Raw genomic sequence first — 19,341 nt, forward strand, 5'->3', positions numbered from 1 at the left:
AATAAGTAAAATAATGTAGACTAAATCATTGAAAAACATCTTGTGCTTCTTTTCGAGCACCGAGGACATTATTCATTGAACAGCCCTCGTATATAAGATTTTGTAATTAATAAAAGCTTCTTAAAAACGGCAAATTAGTGCGTAAAATAGTAATTAGGGATAATTTTTTTTTCAGTTTATAATCAATCTTTAACTGCATGTTGAATCGATTGGCATTACGTAATTTATGAAACTTATTCCTTAAAGAAATCTAAATTTACCTTTAATTTAGCTGACGTGTTTTATACAAAGATGTATTTTTTAAACTGAATTGACTAGCGATAGTTCCGACTACCTAATCAATAGATAGTTTTCAGTAGACCCATATTAAGAAGAGTTATTTCCCGTAGGCCGCCATCTTGTGGTCGATACAATGACTGTCAGCAAATAAAATCTATCATTAGGTCAAAAGCTGCCTAACTTTTTTCATACTAATTATTAGTCCATTATTTACATTGAATTGTCGACTGATTTTTCATTTATTTCACAATCATAGCAAGGAGCACAGGACAGATATGACCGGTCGGCAGGGGGTGCTCTCTCCTTTATGGCATCTGATCTCACCTCTTATGATTTTGAGGTCCGTATTTGCTCTGCTCCTTATTTGTATTGACTGAATGTACTTTTGAGCTTGAATATCTCTATACATTTTATCAAAATAAAAAGGGACTAAAATAACATGAAAATATGTATTCCAAATCATAATTATAAAGTATAATTGCATTTTTTAATTTTAATTCATTTCCCTATCAAAAATCTAATCAGCTTGTTATGAATATAATTCGAGTTTATTAGGTGAATTTCACATTATTAAGAGTTAACTCCTGTTTTCGGCGTAACTCTGTATCCCAACTTTGTCCATTGAAAGTTACCAAGTCTTGTTAATATTTTTAATCTCCAAATGTTATCCGACATTTTCGATCTGTTCCTTTAATTCCAGAGTATTGGGCAACATGAAAAACATAATGAACATATTAGTAAGATTTTTTTTCTAATTTACTGACCCATAAAGTTGGTTGGGTTAAAGCCGGAAAATAGTGCCCTACGCCGGTTGACCCCGGATTGGCCCCGCGAAGGAAAATAACTTGTAAACGTGAAAGTCGTCTATTGGTGGAAACTTTATAATGAACTTGATTAGATTGATTTATATAACCCAAATTGAAAATAAAAACCAAGCTATTTTTTTTCCAATTTCATGTATTGTACATTAATGAAAAGATTTGTAGAAAATACAAAAGGAAAACAATAAAAACAAACATGAGGTATTTTTTTCAATACGCAATAAACCTGTTTAGTCATTCATATCAGAAGGTCCGCAAAGATAAGGCAATAAAGTTTATCTAAATGGTAGGGTTTATTCCTGTACTTTAACGATTGAAATGGATCTACATATCTTATTTGTGTCAAATCTGTGTCTGGTTTTTCTTACCCCATTTGATGCTCATGGGCTTCTTTTAGAACCCGTCACAACACGCCCGACTGTTGCTCCAGGTGAATAAAATATATGCCTGATATGTAAACTACATTATAAATATACTTACAAAAAATATTTCTTTGGTTCATTATTTCTCTATGATAAGCAAAGATTTGATGTGCAGGAAAACAATGAATATTTTATGTAGAAGATATTGTGAGTTGATTTTCATATTGTTTTATATTGTTTGTTTTTGTTTTTGTTTTTGTTTTTTTTTTTTTGATTAAATTTTAGGCACAATTGCAAATTGTTAAAATTATTTTTCAACTGATTTCCAGATTTAAAAAAATGATTCCTCCAAAGTGTTTTTGTATTTTAAAACATGACATAACATAATCACATGTATTTAATCTATTTATATATAGCTATAAAATAATATTGACTATTTGTCTATATACAGTATTTGCCATTCCCCGAGACTGCCAGGATTATCTGTGGGAGGGATACAGGGAGAATAGGCTGTACACAATATATCCTCAGAAGGGCGGGCGGTTGGAGGTATTCCGTGACCAGCTGACGGACGGGGGAGGATGGACCGTGAGCATTTTTTTTGAAGTCCTAGGTTAACTTTAAATCAATGATGTCCTTGACGTATTTGAGGTGTACATTATATATTTTAGGAGCCCTGAACTAATTAACACAAAGGAGAAGTTAAAGAATTTTATTTTATTATTATTTCAAAATCATATCAGCATATTATTAAGATTCGTAATAAGATATATGCGTGTGTACAATCGACCACCAAACAACCAACCAAAAAAAAAAAAGAAAATAGAAATTACTTATAACACGAAGAAACTGCTATATACTTGCTAAAAACAACAGTTTATATTGTCTTGGGAATTTCAAATGAAACTTCAAACATTTTTGCGCTTTTAATTTTATCATGCAAATTAACTATGGTTTTGTGTGTGTGAGGGTGAGGGAGGATGTGTGAGGGTGTGTCTGAGGGAGGGTGTGTATGTGTGTTTCATATAATGAAACATATGCAGATAACGAAAAGTATTCAAAATCAAAAGTCCATAAAACAATAAAGAATAGGAGAAGAGCAAACACGGACCTCCAGAACGTCAGAGGTGTGATCAGGTGCCATGGTGAAGTAAGCATCCCCTGCGAACTGGTCACACCCTCCGTGTGCTCCTTGTCATGATCGGGAAATAACGGAAAAAAATTCATCGTCAATTCGTAAATAATGGACTAACAATTAGTATGAAAATCGGCAGTCAGAACTTGACTCAATGACGAAGTCATTGTATCGACCATAGAACTTATGAGATGATGACCTTAAACGAGACTGATGTTATTTTCGTTTCTTCAATTTGTTTGTCAATAATTTACTTATTTTTAGAAATTGTACATACGTACAGCATGCTCTTGCGTATCGAGTCAACTGAGATATTTAAACTCCGTATGCAGGTGATTCAGGTATATTACTGCATAAGAAAGGGAAGTTGACGATAGAAAAGGGACTAGGTGGTTGTGGCCATTTTTTGACAATTTTGAATTCCTTTAGAAGAAGAACTCTTTAGGAAGATATAACAAAATGATCAAATTTCAAATCTAAAATTTATGAAATTTTTCTTTGCCAAATAATAATTGACAGCTTTAAGATATCATATCCCAAAATATGTTATATCTAGTGGGTAATAAAAACAATTATAATAATAGTCTCCTTAACGATGTCATAGAGCTTGGTTTTTTGATTACCATTAACGTTTTTATAGTACGATATCCAGATATGAAACAGATATGTCAGACTCTGTGGTATCTTTTATATCAAGCTCACCAGAATATATCGTATCGACATAAGAATGGAAGTTACCACTGTCAATTGACAATACGTCGTCGATACATTGTATATCGGGGTATGTAAATGTGGAGTTAAAGGCCACTGCAAGTGTTTATATCTTCTTTTCACGCACAAAATTTTGCACAAATACAAAACACAAAAATAGATCTGCTAATAATGGGGCGCAATTGATACCCATGGAAATTCAAATAGAATTTTGGAAGACCTGGTCCCCAAAAACATTGTAGATATTTTCAATCAGAAACTCAAGTATCTTTTTAATGTGAACTTCACAGTAATTGTGTATACAATCAGAATGTTTTCAACAAAATAATGCTGCAAATGACTAATGACAAGATACAATGTAAGAATATACGAGTTCCATCTTTATTGAAAAATCAACTGTCAATGGTATCAAAAAGCCTAGACTTTAAATTATCATGAGGAATGGTTGTGTATACCGATGAAAAGTCGTCAGTTTTTAAGCTGCTGATTTTCTTAAAATCTTGCCATTTCAAATTGTCCAAAAGTTCCTTCGAATTTTTGAGTATCCATATCTGATTTACACCGCTTCTTGAATATATTGTTGTACATGTTCTGTATTCTTTAAGTTTCTCCTTCACTTCTGTTGATATCTTAGTGGGGAGTAAAGAATGCTGAGAAATAAATGATGATTTTTGATCAATTTTGAAAGGTAATCCAAAGAAGAACTGACGGTTCCGAAGATTTCTTTAGGAATTGGACAGACTACAAATATGGATTCGGGAACAAGTCTAATGAGTTCTGGCTAGGTATGTTTACATAAAATGAGTTAGCCTGAGAGGATAGATATAAAAATTGAAACATATCAGCCAAGAGGGTTTTAGAGCCGACGCTCTAATCACTGCGCCACGCGATCGAAAAAAGTGAATTTGACAATACTTTCAAGTACTGAGTAATACATAAATTCCATAGTCTTGGCTTTCATTTCATATAATAATATATCGAGATGCTGTTGAACATGTTCTTAAGAAAACATATTTATATCGCTATATCTATAATGAATATAAAATGTACCCATTTTGGTTTTTCAAAACCATTAACTTTTATTACATATACCTTCATTTTATTATCATCAAATAGGAAAATTTCAATATTTGTACGAAAATTGTGATAGAATTTTTAACCCTCTAAATTCAATAATATTAAGTCAACATGCAAGACAACGATGTCCACATGCAAGATAGTAATCGCCATGCAATATAATTATGCTTACTCTAAAGTCAGACTGTTACTAGTATTTTGATAATCATTCATTGAATTTGATAAGAAAGCCAGCTTCACCTTGTGCATAAAATGACTCTGTTGATTTAAACAACCTATTTAGAAATACATAGATATAACTTAGATATAATGCTTTCTTATTCCTTCAAATATATCTAAGTCTGATATCCGATAGTCAAGGTTAGAAAGGCCTTCTGAATTAATAATAGCCTTGAATTTTGCAGAAAACCTGTGTATTTTTGAGCTTTCAACACACAAAACCCTCTATCCAGAAAAAAGACTTATTTTACATTTGCAGATTTTGTATCAAAAGTTGTGCTCACCCCAAATATTGCATAACAATATGACGATTTAAAGGATATTTAAATAATGACGTAATTTATGACATTATAATGCAAGAACTAGCAAACCACGCACAATAAATTCGTCATTTTCAATAAATGTACAGTCTACTTAGATGAAGTAAAATCTATATTTGCATTTACAGCTTAATTCAAGTATTTTCCCCACAAATCAACAGGGACAAAGAAGACCCCTTAAGAACATTGCTATGTAAAATAACAAATATGGATAAATTACACTCAGTATACAGTTAAAGAATATTATTGAGGAAGTTAGCAAGATTCCAGTTCCCTGAAGCCAAGACTATTTCCCTAAGCGAAGCCGAGTGAAATAATCCGTGCCAAGGGGAAATTGAATCTTGCTAACTCCCGCAATGATATACTTTTTAACTTTTTTAATATTCCGATACAAACGTAAAAAAAATGGGAATTCTGATAGCGTGATTTCAAAGCATCGGAAAACGATTATAAAACGTACACATGGGGATAAGTTCATTCAAATATCATACAGTGCAGGGAACTTATTTTGTTACATAAATCAGCATCAGAATAAGTATACGTAGTATCAGCATCCAGCTAGCATCAGGATCAGCATTTAAAAAAAAGCAAAACCAAAGGATAAAATAGCATTGACCTACTTATAAAATCACCATTATCCTACTAGCCTCAGAAAAATCAATTGTTTTTTCTTCTATACAAGAATATAAGTGAAAGAAAACTTTTTATATTGTTCAAATATTTAATACAAAGTGAAATATGATGATTAAATAATTATATAAGGCAATTTTATTGCCTTAAATAGCAGAAATTCAATCAGCTACTTCCTGTAGCATGATGGTACTTCCGGTAGCATTGACCTAATTAAAAAACAGCATCAGGATAAGGATAACTAGCATTAAATCAGCAAGCAAAAGAAGCATACAATTCAGCATCGATACTGTAACAAAATTATTTCCCTGCACTGTACCAATGTGAGAGTAAAATCTAGAGTATTACAGATAACATGGGATTAGCTAACTTGACTAACGCATGGGGATTAGTCCATTCATAACGATTTCTAGGGAAATACTTACACCTAACGATCCAACGATAATGGTGACAAATGATATTAATCACATTTTTATCATTTTACATTTTCTCATAAAATTAACTTGTTTTAGTATATTGTTTTAAAGTTAATATTACACTTTTAGCACCAAGGTAACATATTCTGAAGTTTTATCTGTAAACCTATACTGAGTGTGAATTGTCCATTTTTATTATTTATCGAAGTACTAACTAATATTTACCAAGTCTATTTGATTTTCCAAGTCTAAGGAGATAAAATTCAGAGTTACAGTGTTATCCATTTTTCCTCACCTGTGACATGGTTTTAAGTCTCCTCCAGGAAAAAAAAAATGTTTGTATCATCAGTCCTTAACTGAAAAATACTAAAATTTGACATTAACTTTTAGTTTAGGGTTATGCCACACTATCATATTTGAATTATCATAATGTGAAAGTAAATGGTTTTTAAAATCTTCCATTAAAAATCTTTCAGGAAATCATAGGATTTATGAAATTGTCAGTCAAGGTTTTTATGAGTTACGGATAGACATGTCTGACTTTTTGGGGTCAAACTCGCTATGCCATCTATAGACGGTTTTCTATTGGAGACGAAAGTCAAGGTTACAAGCTGACGATAGAGGACTACATAGGAACAGCAGGTCTGAAGATGTCATGAAAATTAATAAAATACAGTGTAATTAAGATAATTCCTAAAAACTATATAAAAAAAGAAAATACATGCCGATGATATTGTTTAATAGGTGACTCCTTGGCACGACAAAATGGCGCTCAGTTCTACACAAAGGATCATGATTTGAACAACTGTGCGGCTAACTATAAAGGAGGATGGTGGTATGAGAATTGTCATGACTCCAACTTAAACGGAATATACCTTCGAGGGACACACTCATCATTCGCTGATGGGATTGAGTGGAGAACCTGGCATGGATACAATTATTCACTCAAATTTACTGAAATGAAGATCAGAAGACTCTAATTCAACAGTAAATGTGCAAGTAAAGAGCATGGAAAAAATCTTATATTGATTTACTCGTGATTTCTTTTTTTCAAAATTTCTGAAATAGATGAAAGTAACAACAATTTTTGCCAATAAATAAAAACAAATGATGTGATCACCTATTAACTCTGCACCTTACCGTTCAAAAGTTATGACCAAGATTAAAATTTTTTTCGTTAGTACGGAAATCTCCACGGTCAAGGTCTAAATTCTTGGTTTCAAATGAAAAGTCTTGCCAAAAAGAAGTGATATTTGAAAAATGAAATTCCTAGTATCTGCCGGTAAAAAATTAGGGCCAAAGAAAAAGTTTGCAATTTTTGTGCAAAAGTGAGTCTACATGTAACTCCAAGGTCAAAAGGTCAAGGCTTTTGGTATCCAATGAAAGATCTTTTCACAAAAGATACACTTGTCAAGTATAAATGCCCTGGTATCTATTGTTCAAAAGATATGGCCAAAGTAAAAGTTCAAAATTTTTGTGTAAAAGTGGATCAAACTCCAAAGTCAAGGTTAACTTTGGTGGTACCCAAAGAAAGGTCTTGCCACAAGGAATACACATGTGAAACATGAATGCTATAGCTCCACTAAATCAAAAGTTATGGGCAGGGTTAAAATTTTTGCGGACAAACAGACAAACAGTGACAGACAGAGAGACAGCTAGACAGACAGACGGACGACGGACACCTTACTATCGCATAAGTTCTACTGGTCCCTGACCAGTACAGCTAAAAATCAGCGCTATAGTTTCGCCACAGTTAAAATATTAGCGCCACAGTAAGGTCGTCGTCGTTGTCAATACGATAAATATTATGATGTTTAAATCAAACAAACCTCCAAATTCTAATGCCAAACTGTTAATTTACCCTTATTACGGCCCATTGTTTGGCTTGCACAATCAATTATCTTTAGAGATCTCGCTGGGCACATGGGGTCTTTTTTTCACATTTCACGATAATTGCACAGGAAATTGGAACTCTATGAAATTTACTGTGTTAAGACTGCAGAAGGCGACACGTCGATGTGCTCTAAACATTAGAGTATTTCATCCTACAGTCTAACATGCATTTGAACTGTACAGGTTTGATGAATTTTTCTGAGCTGATGATTTTTTGATGACGTTCGTAATTTATTAGAGAGGAATGTTCGCAGCATTTGTTTCTAGGCTAAAATCGTGGTAGAATTCAACTATTATGCTATGCTTAATGAATTTTAAACTTTATATCTCACAAAATTTTGAAGTTATTGTAAAAATAAATTTTTTGCACATGTTGACCTTTGACGAAACCTTAAAAAAAAGAAAGAAAGTTAACAGGCATTTAAATTCATCCTTCACCATATGATCATTTGGCAGAGGATGCTCAGTCCTCCATTGAACCTGATTCCACCTCCAAAGTTTTGGAGGTCTGTCTTTGTTCTGCTACAAATTTGTATTGTTTTACGGACTTTTGATCTTAAATACTGCCCCTAACACATTTGATTAGTGAATGTTTTTTTACAATCCAGGAGTCCTTTGCCTTGAACATTGTATTTGATGTCACTGTCAATAAATATGATTTAGTTATTTGTACGTACGCTTGCAAATTATCGTGAACGGAGAGTGCAATACTGTAAACGTGGAAATTTTGACGGTGTGCTAATTTTGACTTTATTGACGATTTTTCTTTTCTCGTCAAAATTTACACTCGTCAAACTTCACATCATATATATAGCGTCACAACAGACATTTGCCATCGTACAACTTTACCGCTTACTTTTCGCCGGTTTCCTATATTAAAACTTGGTCAAAGTTACATTTAATTCCCTTTGTGATTAGTTATGAAAACACTGTGATATGTAATCACTTTTTTTAAAACCACTGAATCTTAATTAACTAGAGTGTCAAATACTGTATGCGTAACTTAGCATAATTATCACGCTGACCTAGTTAGTCACCTCAGGCAATTGACCGCTTATAATGAAAAAAAAATTACGAGAGACCAATTATTTCAATCATATCTAACACACTTTAGATAGTTTGTACAATCTTACACATTGTAGATGGTCTGTATAAATTTAAATTCTTGTGATTCCGACGCTGCCTTTGTATCCCCGTGAATTCAAAGATACATAACTCTTGATTAAATATTTCGTCAAAATTAACACTTGTCAATTTTCGTAAACAAAAAATCGTCAATTTTTCAACTCGTCAATATAACCACGTTTACAGTAAATAAATTAATTGTAATGTTGTATTTATGATTTTTAATTTAGGAAAGGTAAATTGAAATACTTATTCTAGTCATAGATGTCAGAAACGATGAATAATTATTATTATTTGTATTGTCATCTCACTGGAGTGAAGCGCTGTAATTATTTTGTTTGTCTCTAAGATTTTATGCACTTTTAAAACTGAGGGCAGTTATAAAGATACTGAATTGACGACAAAACAAGACAGAATTCTGCACTTTGGGGATTATTGGGGGGCCCTATAGAAACCATTTGAAAAAGATAAGATTTAAGGGCTTAATCAGAATGACGTCTAGAAAGGATGCATTAAATAATATAATACATCAATACATTGTTAATTTCAAAAATACATGCCAGACATCCCATTTGTTTCCCTTTTTCATACGCGTTTGCTCTTTACAAGTGCTAGTATATATAAAAGGAAATAGTTAATTATTATATACAAACCCCACAAGTACTTATATATTTTTCGTTTTAAGTGTACTACCAATATAACTAATTAGGTGAGGAGTTATCTGTACTTTTGTTATCTCATGCACCTGTGGGTAACATTTAACATTTTACATAAATGATTTAATTACCTGGCCAAAAATATTTACCTACCTGGTCATTTGTAAAATTATTTTATCCTGGTGACCTTGAGATAAAAGATACCACAGGATCCGACACATCTGTTTCATACTTGGATATTTTACTTGAAAAAGACGCTAATTATGGTAATCTAACCACCAAGCTCTATGATAAGCGTAATGACTTTAACTTTTCTATCGTCAACTTTCCTTACTTATGCAGCAATATACTTTCGATATACAAGAGCTTGTTCTAAGTATAAACAAAATTTTTAAAACGAGGTAAATTAATGACAAACAAGTTGATGAAACAAGAATTTCTGCAGTCTCGTTTAAAGTCATCATTTTGTAAGTTCTATGATCGATACAATGACCTTGTCTGCAAGTGAAAATTACCATTGAATCAAATGCTGACTGACGTTTTTCATACTAATTGTTAGTCCATTTTTAAATACTGGTTTCCCGTTGTTTCCTGATCACGATATGAAGCACACGGCCGTTGTAACCGTATGGTAGGGGATGCTCATTCTTCCATGGCACCTGATCCCACATCTGATGTGTTTGCTCTGTTCTTATTTTGTAGAGTTTTATGGACTTTGATATTGAATAATGTTCGTTAACTCCATATCCTACATTATTTAATAAAATTGAAACAATATAGTCTATTTAGAATGGACTGGATAAAAATACATCAAGGGAAAACAATCAATACCAAGAATTTTTATTGGATGCATGACCGGTGTCCCCTTCAATGAATATACAACATAAACATGCTTCTTTGTATCAGTTTAACTTTTCATTGATAAAAATACAAGGAGTTTGATGAAACCATCGAATCATCCATCATTCATTAAAATTTTAAGATAGTGTTCATGTTTTATTGCTTAAATTTCAACTGATTCAAGAAATAATTTAATCGATAACTTTACTCGTTTAAGCGGTCGTGTAAAAGGTGTATTACACGTTCTAAACTTGTGCCTACACGTCGGATTTGAAGTCATGATGTGGAAATACAAGAATCAGGTCATCCTCACAAGTTCTTTGCAAAACATGTAACTAATCCTCTCTTTCAGTTTAGAGAAAGTGTGTCGCTTTTTCTTCTTACTTCCCGATTTGAAATGTTTAAATCCATCATCTCACTTTATGCTTAATAACTACATTATCTTATTTAAATATATATGATTTCTTTAGCTAAACTTTAAAGGTAACTTCAAAACAATTTATCAACAGATCCATGCACTTATTTGTAAACGACTTTTAACTGATAGAAATAAAGAAAATACATGTAATACATGACACGCAGATTATGAAGTTCAAGTTGAAAAAGTTGTTGTTACATTTCCTCTGTGGGGAAGAGAGTGTACTTTACAAATTTCTTTAATTTCCGTGTTAATGAATGTATTTTTATACAATTTATATGCATTAGAAAGACATCAACAATTATTTTTTGAAAGAACTTGACATCATGATTGAATGGAATATTTTCCATGTTGATTTTGTTAAGATGTTCTGATATAAGTAATTTTTATTTATTGTTCTTAAAAAGCTTTTAGAATTTAATTGTTATTTGCCAAATATAATATATAGATTTTTTTCTTTTTTCGGATATTCCATAACCTTTTTTAAATACCCAGTCTGTTGATGAAATAAATGAATTTTAAAATAATAAAATTATATGTTCTAAGTAGTTAAGATTCTTGATATATAAACAAAATATTATTTTTCCAAGTCTTTGATTGTGTAAAAATTACAACTAAATTCATTGTTTTATAAAAATTTCGAAAGGCAGTGTTCCGCCAGTTTTAAAACGCAGTGTACAATTTCTATTTATAATCGTTATGAGGAAAGAAGAATATGGTCTTTTAAATCTCTTAAACCTGACTATATAAGACATATAAGCAAATATTCTTTGAATATTTCATCTAGTCAGAAACCAGAGACGGACCCTACCTTAATTTAATTCATAATATTTCATACAGCTTGTATTATTGTTAATATTTCGTATTATTATACCTCTGTGAATTTGTTCAATATAAATACATGACGAATAAACATGCTATCTTTTCCAAACAGCCCCTATTGTGAAATAGTTTTTGTGCTATCTGCCCAATGGTGAAATAGTCATCAAACTATTCACCGGCAGCATAACAAACAGTATTAAAACTCAAAAGTCCATATAACGATGCAAAATAGGAGCAGCTAGAGCAAACACGGACTTCCAAAACATCAGAGGTGAGAGATCAGGTATCATGGAGGAGTGAGCATCCCCTGCCGACCATTCACACCCGCCGTGTGCTCTTTGTCATGCTGTGACCAAAATCCATGGACAATTCAGTGTTTTTATTTCTAAATTAATAGTAAATAGTAACGAAGAAATAGCTTTCTAGAACGTTTATCATAAACATTTTCCTGCAAAATCCCTGAAGTTAGTCATGCATTGATACTATACATTTATGATAGTTGAAGGTTTATTGTTCGAAAACAAAGTTGTAAACGCCGGATGGGAATTATTTTCTTACAATATTTCACCAGTATTTTTTTTTACTTTAAAGGTACTTGGACATAGATTTGAAGTAAATATTTTCTCATTTTTTCTGTGTAATATTACGAATTATATATTTTAATAGCATTTCACACAAAAATTAATTAAAAATCTTATTTCATTTAAAAGTTATTAAAACTTCAAATTTTTTGGCGGGTTTGATTGACACATCCTTGCACTTTCACAAATTTTAACCTTATTCTTAATCCTTAGGAAAAGTGGCAATTTTGATGTGTATTAATGAGAAATATTATAACTTTTATCAAGAAAAATAATTTTATTCAGAGTAGAAATGTTAGAAAGCAAAACACCTTCACAAGTATCGTCATTCCGAACTAAGAGATACGTACAGAGTTTAGCAATTCGAGCACACTCGTGTTATGTACACAGTTTTTGTAAACAGGGCTCGAGTTCTGTTATTGTTTATATTTAGAATTGATCGGGTGCGTTCAATCGTCACAGTCTGCTTACCACAACTGCACGGACTGACAATATATTGTGTGTTTGTTTTGCTTTCAAACATGTTTACTCTGAATTTTCTAGAATATAGTATTAATATTTTTCATTTATACAAAACGAGATGGCCACTTTTCCTAAAGCCGCTTAATCCGAAACAGGCACATATTATCTTACACAATAAAAGTACGTCATTACTTAGATAATATACAAACATAAATTGTGAGATTGGTTTAATAGTTTATTACAACAATTCTTACGTGGAAAACATAGATCAAAAACCTTATTGATAAACAGAGGTTCCTGACAGGAAGTTAAGATCTGTTGTGAAGTCACCTTTGTAAAAAATAAATTTATCGGTTTTATCTAATCATGAATATAATTCAAACCCGAGTATTTTTATTTCCATTAGTAGAAGCCTAAGTCATTGAATATAATCCATAGTAATTTTTATATTAATATGCTTAGTTAAGGATAAAGGAAAATCAGATATTTACTTTAAAGGAAATTTAGTAACGAAGCTTAAAATATTGTCCATGTACAAGTACTTTGTTGTTAAAAAAAATGCTCGGGTTCGATCTTCATGAGATATACATGTAAGCAATAAATTTAATTTTTCGAAGGTGAATTCACGCGATGTAAACAAAGGATTATTTATTGTGTGACCTAACAAAAATTATTTTTTAACTTTTGAATTTTGATATCTTTTGAAAGATAAAGACTTTGGGGGTATAATTTGACAAAAAGTGAAACAATTTATGGACAATTATTTTTCAAGAATAAAAACAAATATATATTTTTAGCGATTAGAATCGGACCAAGCGGCTCTAAGGATTAAGAATAAAATTAAATTTGTGAGAGTGCAAGGGTATGTCAATCAAACCCGCCGAAAAATTTGAAATTTCAATTTCTTTTAAATGAAAAAAAGATTTTGAATTAATTTTTGTGTGAAATGCTATTAAAATATATAAGTCGTAATATTATAGAGAAAATAATAACTTCAAATCTGTGTCCAAGTACCTTTAACTTGTCGTATAAGAAATAATGTATACAGTAAAACTTGGGTATAACGAAGTCACTGGAACCTATTTTAAAAATTACGAGTTCTTCTCTATATCCGTAATCCGTTATATCCTGATAAGGAATTCGTTGTATTTTAATAAATTGGGGATCCAATTCCTTGAATTCGCAATATCCGTGTTCGTATTTAACGAGTTTTACTCTAATCCATTCTTGTTTTCAATATGAGGTGTATGAAATGTATATACATGTACTTAAGAAAGAACTAAAGGCAGACCTAGCAGGTATATTTACCAGAAACGGGCACTTATGTTCAGTTTTATGAGATGTGATGTAACGCTTTTACCAAAATGAAATTGATGGAGATAACGAACAGTATTCGATTCTTTTTATTCTATGTAAAGTCTATTTGAACATTACAAAATATGAGCGAAGTAAACACGGACTTCGGAAATATCATAGGTGAGATCAGTTGACATGGAAGACTGAGCACCCCTTGCCGACTGGTCACACCCGCCGTGTGCTCCTTGTCATGAAAGGATAAAAAAAATTCGTGAACATCTCAGTGTGTAAATAATGGTATAACAATCAACTGGAAAAAAGTAAGTCAGCAATTGAATCATTGATAATTATGTTCGCTGACAATGCCATTGTACCGACCATAAAACTTACGAAACGATGAGTTTGAACTAGTCTACTGTCTAGTCATATTTGAAATTATAAAGAAAATCTTTCAAACGTTTAAACAAGAAAAATCCTATAAATTTGATAACAATATTTTTTTTCAGTTTATACATTTGCTTTTTTTTTATTTTTTATTTACGTATAAAAAAAAGAAAATCCCAATTATTGAACAAGAAAATGAATGTCAAATTTCAGCCATTCACGTCGTCCAAATCCAAAAATAGTACGTCAAGATATAACATCATTGTTTACTTGCAAGACAGTTATGTTATCATGAATGTTACCGACCCATTTGTTAGATCTGATTTTAAGATGGATAGAGAGCACTGTTGCAACCACTATTGAAATAACGACCACTATTGAAATAATTATATCAATAGTGGTTGAGAGTGCATTTCAATAGCAAACGTAGTTAGTAACCACTACTGAAATACGACCACTATTAAAATTATCATATCAATAGTGGTTGAGAGTGCATTTCAATAACAAACATAGTCAGTAACCACTATTGAAATACGACCACTATTGCAATAATTATATCAATAGTAGTTGAGAGTGCATTTCAATAACAAACCTATGTAATAACCACTATTGAAATATGACCACTATTGAAATAATTTATTTCAATATTGATTGAAAGTGCATTTCAATATGGTAACCATAGGTTTCAACCACTATTGAAATACGAGCACAACTAGAATAATTATTTAGTCAGTGGGTGACAGTGCATTTCAATATGGTAATCATAGGTTTCATCCACTATTAAAATACTACCAGTTTTGAAAGAAAAGTTTCACCGCGTCAGAAACTTTTGAAATATACTGACGGATTTTAAAAACGCAGCACCTAATAATATTTGGTATTTTAAATTAATTCATAGATCTTATAAACAAATAATTTCTTGTTTACATTTAATGTTCAGTGTTCTTTAATTTTTTACACCATTTTATTCACAAAAGGGGTACAATTGAAAAGAATGTAAAAGAAGGGTGCATCAAAAATGTAGTTTTGGTCACTAATACCGTGTATGGTCTCCATTGGCACGGATTACGGCGCGAAGGCGACGTGTCATTGACTGGCAGACACTTCGAATAGTCCTTTGAGGAATATTCTGCCACTCCACTAACAAGGTTCTCTCAAGTTCCTGTGGGTTCTGAGGCTGAGGCTGGCGTCTGCGCACACGTCTCCCCAGCTCGTCCCACAAACGTTCAATCGGATTTAAGTCTGGAGACAAAGCGGGCCAATTAAGGACGTTGATGCCGTTCGTTTGCACTATTACAGAAGCAGCCATATTTCAATAGTGGTTACTATCTATGTTCGTTATTGAAATGCACTCTCAACCGCTATTGATATAATTATTTCAATAGTGGTTGTATTTCAATAGTGGTTATTGCCTATGTTTGTTATTGAAATGCACTCTCAACCACTATTGATATAATTATTTCAATAGTGGTTGTACAATGTAAATCAATAGTGGTTACTAACTATGTTTGGTATTGAAATTCACTCTCAACCACTACTGATATAATTATTTCAATAGTGGTTGCAACAGAGCACTGTTTATTTTTTGCTCCTGACACTGTTGATATATCTAATCCATACAAAAACAGAAACGAAGTAAAGACAGCCATGGCGCCTGATCCCACCTTTTATTTATAGAGGTTTGTGTTTCCTCTGCTCTAAATTTTAATTGTTTGATCGGACGTTTGAGCTTATATACTGTTCATCCTCTCCATATATTTCATCTTACATAGATTTTAACATGCAAGTTGCAACATAATTTGACGTTGACATGGGATAAATGTATTCATACTTTCGATATAATTGCATAAACATCCGACTTATTTAAGTCAACATACTAAAAAGTACGTAGACAGGAGAGCTAATGGTCAAAACATAATTGTTTGGCGTACTCGTATATCTTTTTTAGCATATTGACATGAAAGACTGCCACGATTTTGCTGAACAAATCTAATATTGAAGACATTATTCTACTAACTTCTAAATTTGCATGCCTTCAAAAATAATGATAGTTAGAAAAAACAATTTTAGGACTACGCACTATATATACGGTGATAAATAGAAAATCATCTTGCAGCAGATTATTCCCTTTTATATTGTGCTAATCAAAATTTGCCAAAAAGCCTAACCAAATGATCAGAATGGGCCTATATTTTTCCTTGTCATTATATAGCCTCTGTTATTTTCTCTGTAAATGTGTGTTTCAATACTGATTCCAGGAAATCATATAATTTATGAAATTGTCAGTCAAGGTTTTTATGAGCTACGGATAGATATGTCTGACTTTTTGGACAAGTCTCGTTATGCCATCTACAGACGTTTTTCTATAGGAGATGAAAGTCAAGGTTACAAGCTGACGATAGAGGACTACATAGGAACAACAGGTCTATTTTTGATGTCTTCGAAAACAATAAGATTTTTAAATTAAATTATCGGAAATGAATGCTGTTTAGTTTTAATGAAAACAAGAAAAGTTAACAATGTACTGGGTATATATTTTGATAGGTGATTCGATGACAGGTCACAACGGTGTTCAATTTTACACAAAAGACCATGATACAAACAACTGCGCCAGCAGATTCAAAGGTGGATGGTGGTACCATAATTGTCACCAGGCCAGCTTAAAGGGAATATATCTTAGAGGGACACACTCTTCATTCGCTGATGGGATTGAGTGGTTATCCTGGCATGGTTACAACTACTCACTGAAATTTACTGAGATGAAGATCAGAAGACTCTAAAACATAAATTGAAATGTTGAAATAAAGCACTCTTTATTCCCAAGAATTAGACAATGAGCTTGCGAAAATATCACTCTCGCGTAAAATAATAATATCTAAGTTTATATAGAGCAGTAAGCACACGTCGCGAAAAATATGTCTTGCTTATGAAGAGTAATAACGATATTGCGATAAAGTGTCGAAAAAATTATAATTCTTCATAAGTCATCACGTTTAACATAGAGCTTATTAGATAACCATTAACGTCTTTTTCATGTTAAATATCAAATTAGGTTCATGAGACTCTGTGGAATCTTTTATCTCAGGTTTATCAGGATATTGTTAATTGAAATACGTCGTCGATATATCAAATTTTGAATTGAAGGTCATAGCAAGTGTTTCCTCCTTTTCATGAACGAGATTTTGCACAAATTCTGCATCAATTGAAGACAGAAATCGGTCTCCTTATAACGGGGCGCAATTGGTACCCATGGGAATTCCAATTAAACGTTTGAAGACCTGGTCTCCAAAAACCACATAGATATTGTCTATCAGAAACTCAAGCATCTTGTTATGATGTCAACTTCAGAGTACTTGTGAGTACAGTCGGAATGTTTTTAATATAATAATCTTGCTAATGACCAAAGACTAGGTAAATTTACGAGTTCCAGTTTTATTGGAAAAGCAGCTGTCAATGATATCAAAAAGCCTGGACTTAAATTTATCGTGGGGAATGGTTGTGCAAAAGTTAAAAAGTCGTAAGTTTTTAAGCTGTTGATTTGGGTAAAATCTTGAGATTTTAGTTGTCAAATTACTGTTGGAAGATGTTGGAATTTTTTAAGTGTTCATATCTTATTTACACCACTTCTTGAAAATATTGTTGCACAGTACTTATGAAGCTTCTCATCCACTTTTGTTAATATCTTAGAGAGGAGTAAAGAAAGAAGCTTGACTGAGCATTTACTGGAACCTGCTATGTATCTTTGTAAGGATTTTTTTCGGAATCCAATATAGATCTGTTTAAATTCATTTTGGTTTGTTTGGATCATAACAATATTCAAAACGAAGATATAATTTTGAAGAATATATTCCTTATAAAGGGAACTATGAGTATAAGTTGGGTAACCATTAGCAGAATTTAATCCAAGTTCTTCTAAAATAAAATTTATATAATGAGACTTACAAACGAAGACATATACCGTTCACGGTAGCCTAGTGGTAGAGCGTTCGCTTCGTGATCGGGAGGCCCGGGTTCGATTCTCGTTCCCGGCGCCGCGTCAAACCTAAGACGTAAAAATAGGTAGCGACTGTTCCTTTGCCAAGCGCTCGGCATCAGAAGTGAAAGTCACGGGTCTTTCTGATATGACCTTAAAAACGTAGGTCCCGTGTCATGGTAGGCGCTGGCAGGATAAAGAACCCTCACTGCTCAATGGCCCTGAGTGCCGAGTATAGGTCTAAATTTGAAGCCCTTCACCGGCATACGGTGACGTCTCCATATGAGTGAAAAAATTCTCGAGAGGGACGGTAAACAATATACAATCAATCAATCAATCAATCAATCAGTCAAACGAAGACAATGTTGTTACATGTACCTGCTTTGTCAACAAGGGCTAGTACATACTGATCATGTCCTTTTTTTCTTTTTTTTACCTCTGGATTTTTGAATACAGAAGGATAGAAGGTTTTCATATTGCCCCGTGACATTTAAATACGCGATTGTAACATCGCATATTTAAATAGCACGACCGCTATATCATGATCTTCAGGTTTTGAAAGTCATCAAAACATTCTGCAAAATGAAAGATTTAGTTTCTCATTGCTAATGCAAATTATTTATCATTCCGCTGCAGAATGTTAAATGATAATAATGATGCATTTTAAAAGAAAATTTTCCAAAGAAAAATAAAGAAAACAAACGTTATGTTCGTCTCTTAAAGCACTATGAGTTGCAACTTTGATGTCAACATTTTCTGTTGCATAAATTGTCATTAACTATTCCAAGGACAGTAAAACAGGACATTTATAAACTTTTATTGTTCATATTTGTAAAAGAAGAACTATTTACAAACTCTTTATGGTCCGAAATTATGTTATTTTCGTCCTGTACAATACATTTAATTCTAGTCTAATTGATT

The 19,341-nt window shown here is 32.3% G+C and overlaps 1 protein-coding gene and 1 pseudogene across 1 annotated transcript; both read left to right on the forward strand.

Annotated features, from left to right (window-relative positions):
- The first annotated feature begins 1,418 nt into the window (after window positions 1-1,418).
- LOC134232934 (fibrinogen C domain-containing protein 1-like) lies at window positions 1,419-6,950 on the forward strand (annotated as a pseudogene).
- A 9,001-nt stretch (window positions 6,951-15,951) lies between these two features.
- LOC134232931 (fibrinogen C domain-containing protein 1-like) lies at window positions 15,952-17,227 on the forward strand. The gene is made up of 3 exons (XM_062714928.1): window positions 15,952-15,958; window positions 16,706-16,870; window positions 16,992-17,227. The coding sequence occupies exons 1-3, from the start codon at window positions 15,952-15,954 to the stop codon at window positions 17,225-17,227; spliced, it is 408 nt and encodes a 135-aa protein (XP_062570912.1).
- The last annotated feature ends 2,114 nt before the right edge of the window (window positions 17,228-19,341 follow it).

The sequence above is a fragment of the Saccostrea cucullata genome, unplaced genomic scaffold (genome assembly GCF_032062105.1).
Source record: "Saccostrea cucullata isolate Sc308-1 unplaced genomic scaffold, CSIRO_AGI_Scuc_v1 ctg4301, whole genome shotgun sequence".
Classification (NCBI taxonomy): Eukaryota; Metazoa; Mollusca; class Bivalvia; order Ostreida; family Ostreidae; genus Saccostrea; species Saccostrea cuccullata.

Bases quoted from the DNA above. Each gene is read 5' to 3' on its own strand.
- LOC134232931 (XM_062714928.1), top strand. The intron at 16,871-16,991 runs GTCTATTTTTGA...ATATTTTGATAG, and splicing joins GGACTACATAGGAACAACAG to GTGATTCGATGACAGGTCAC.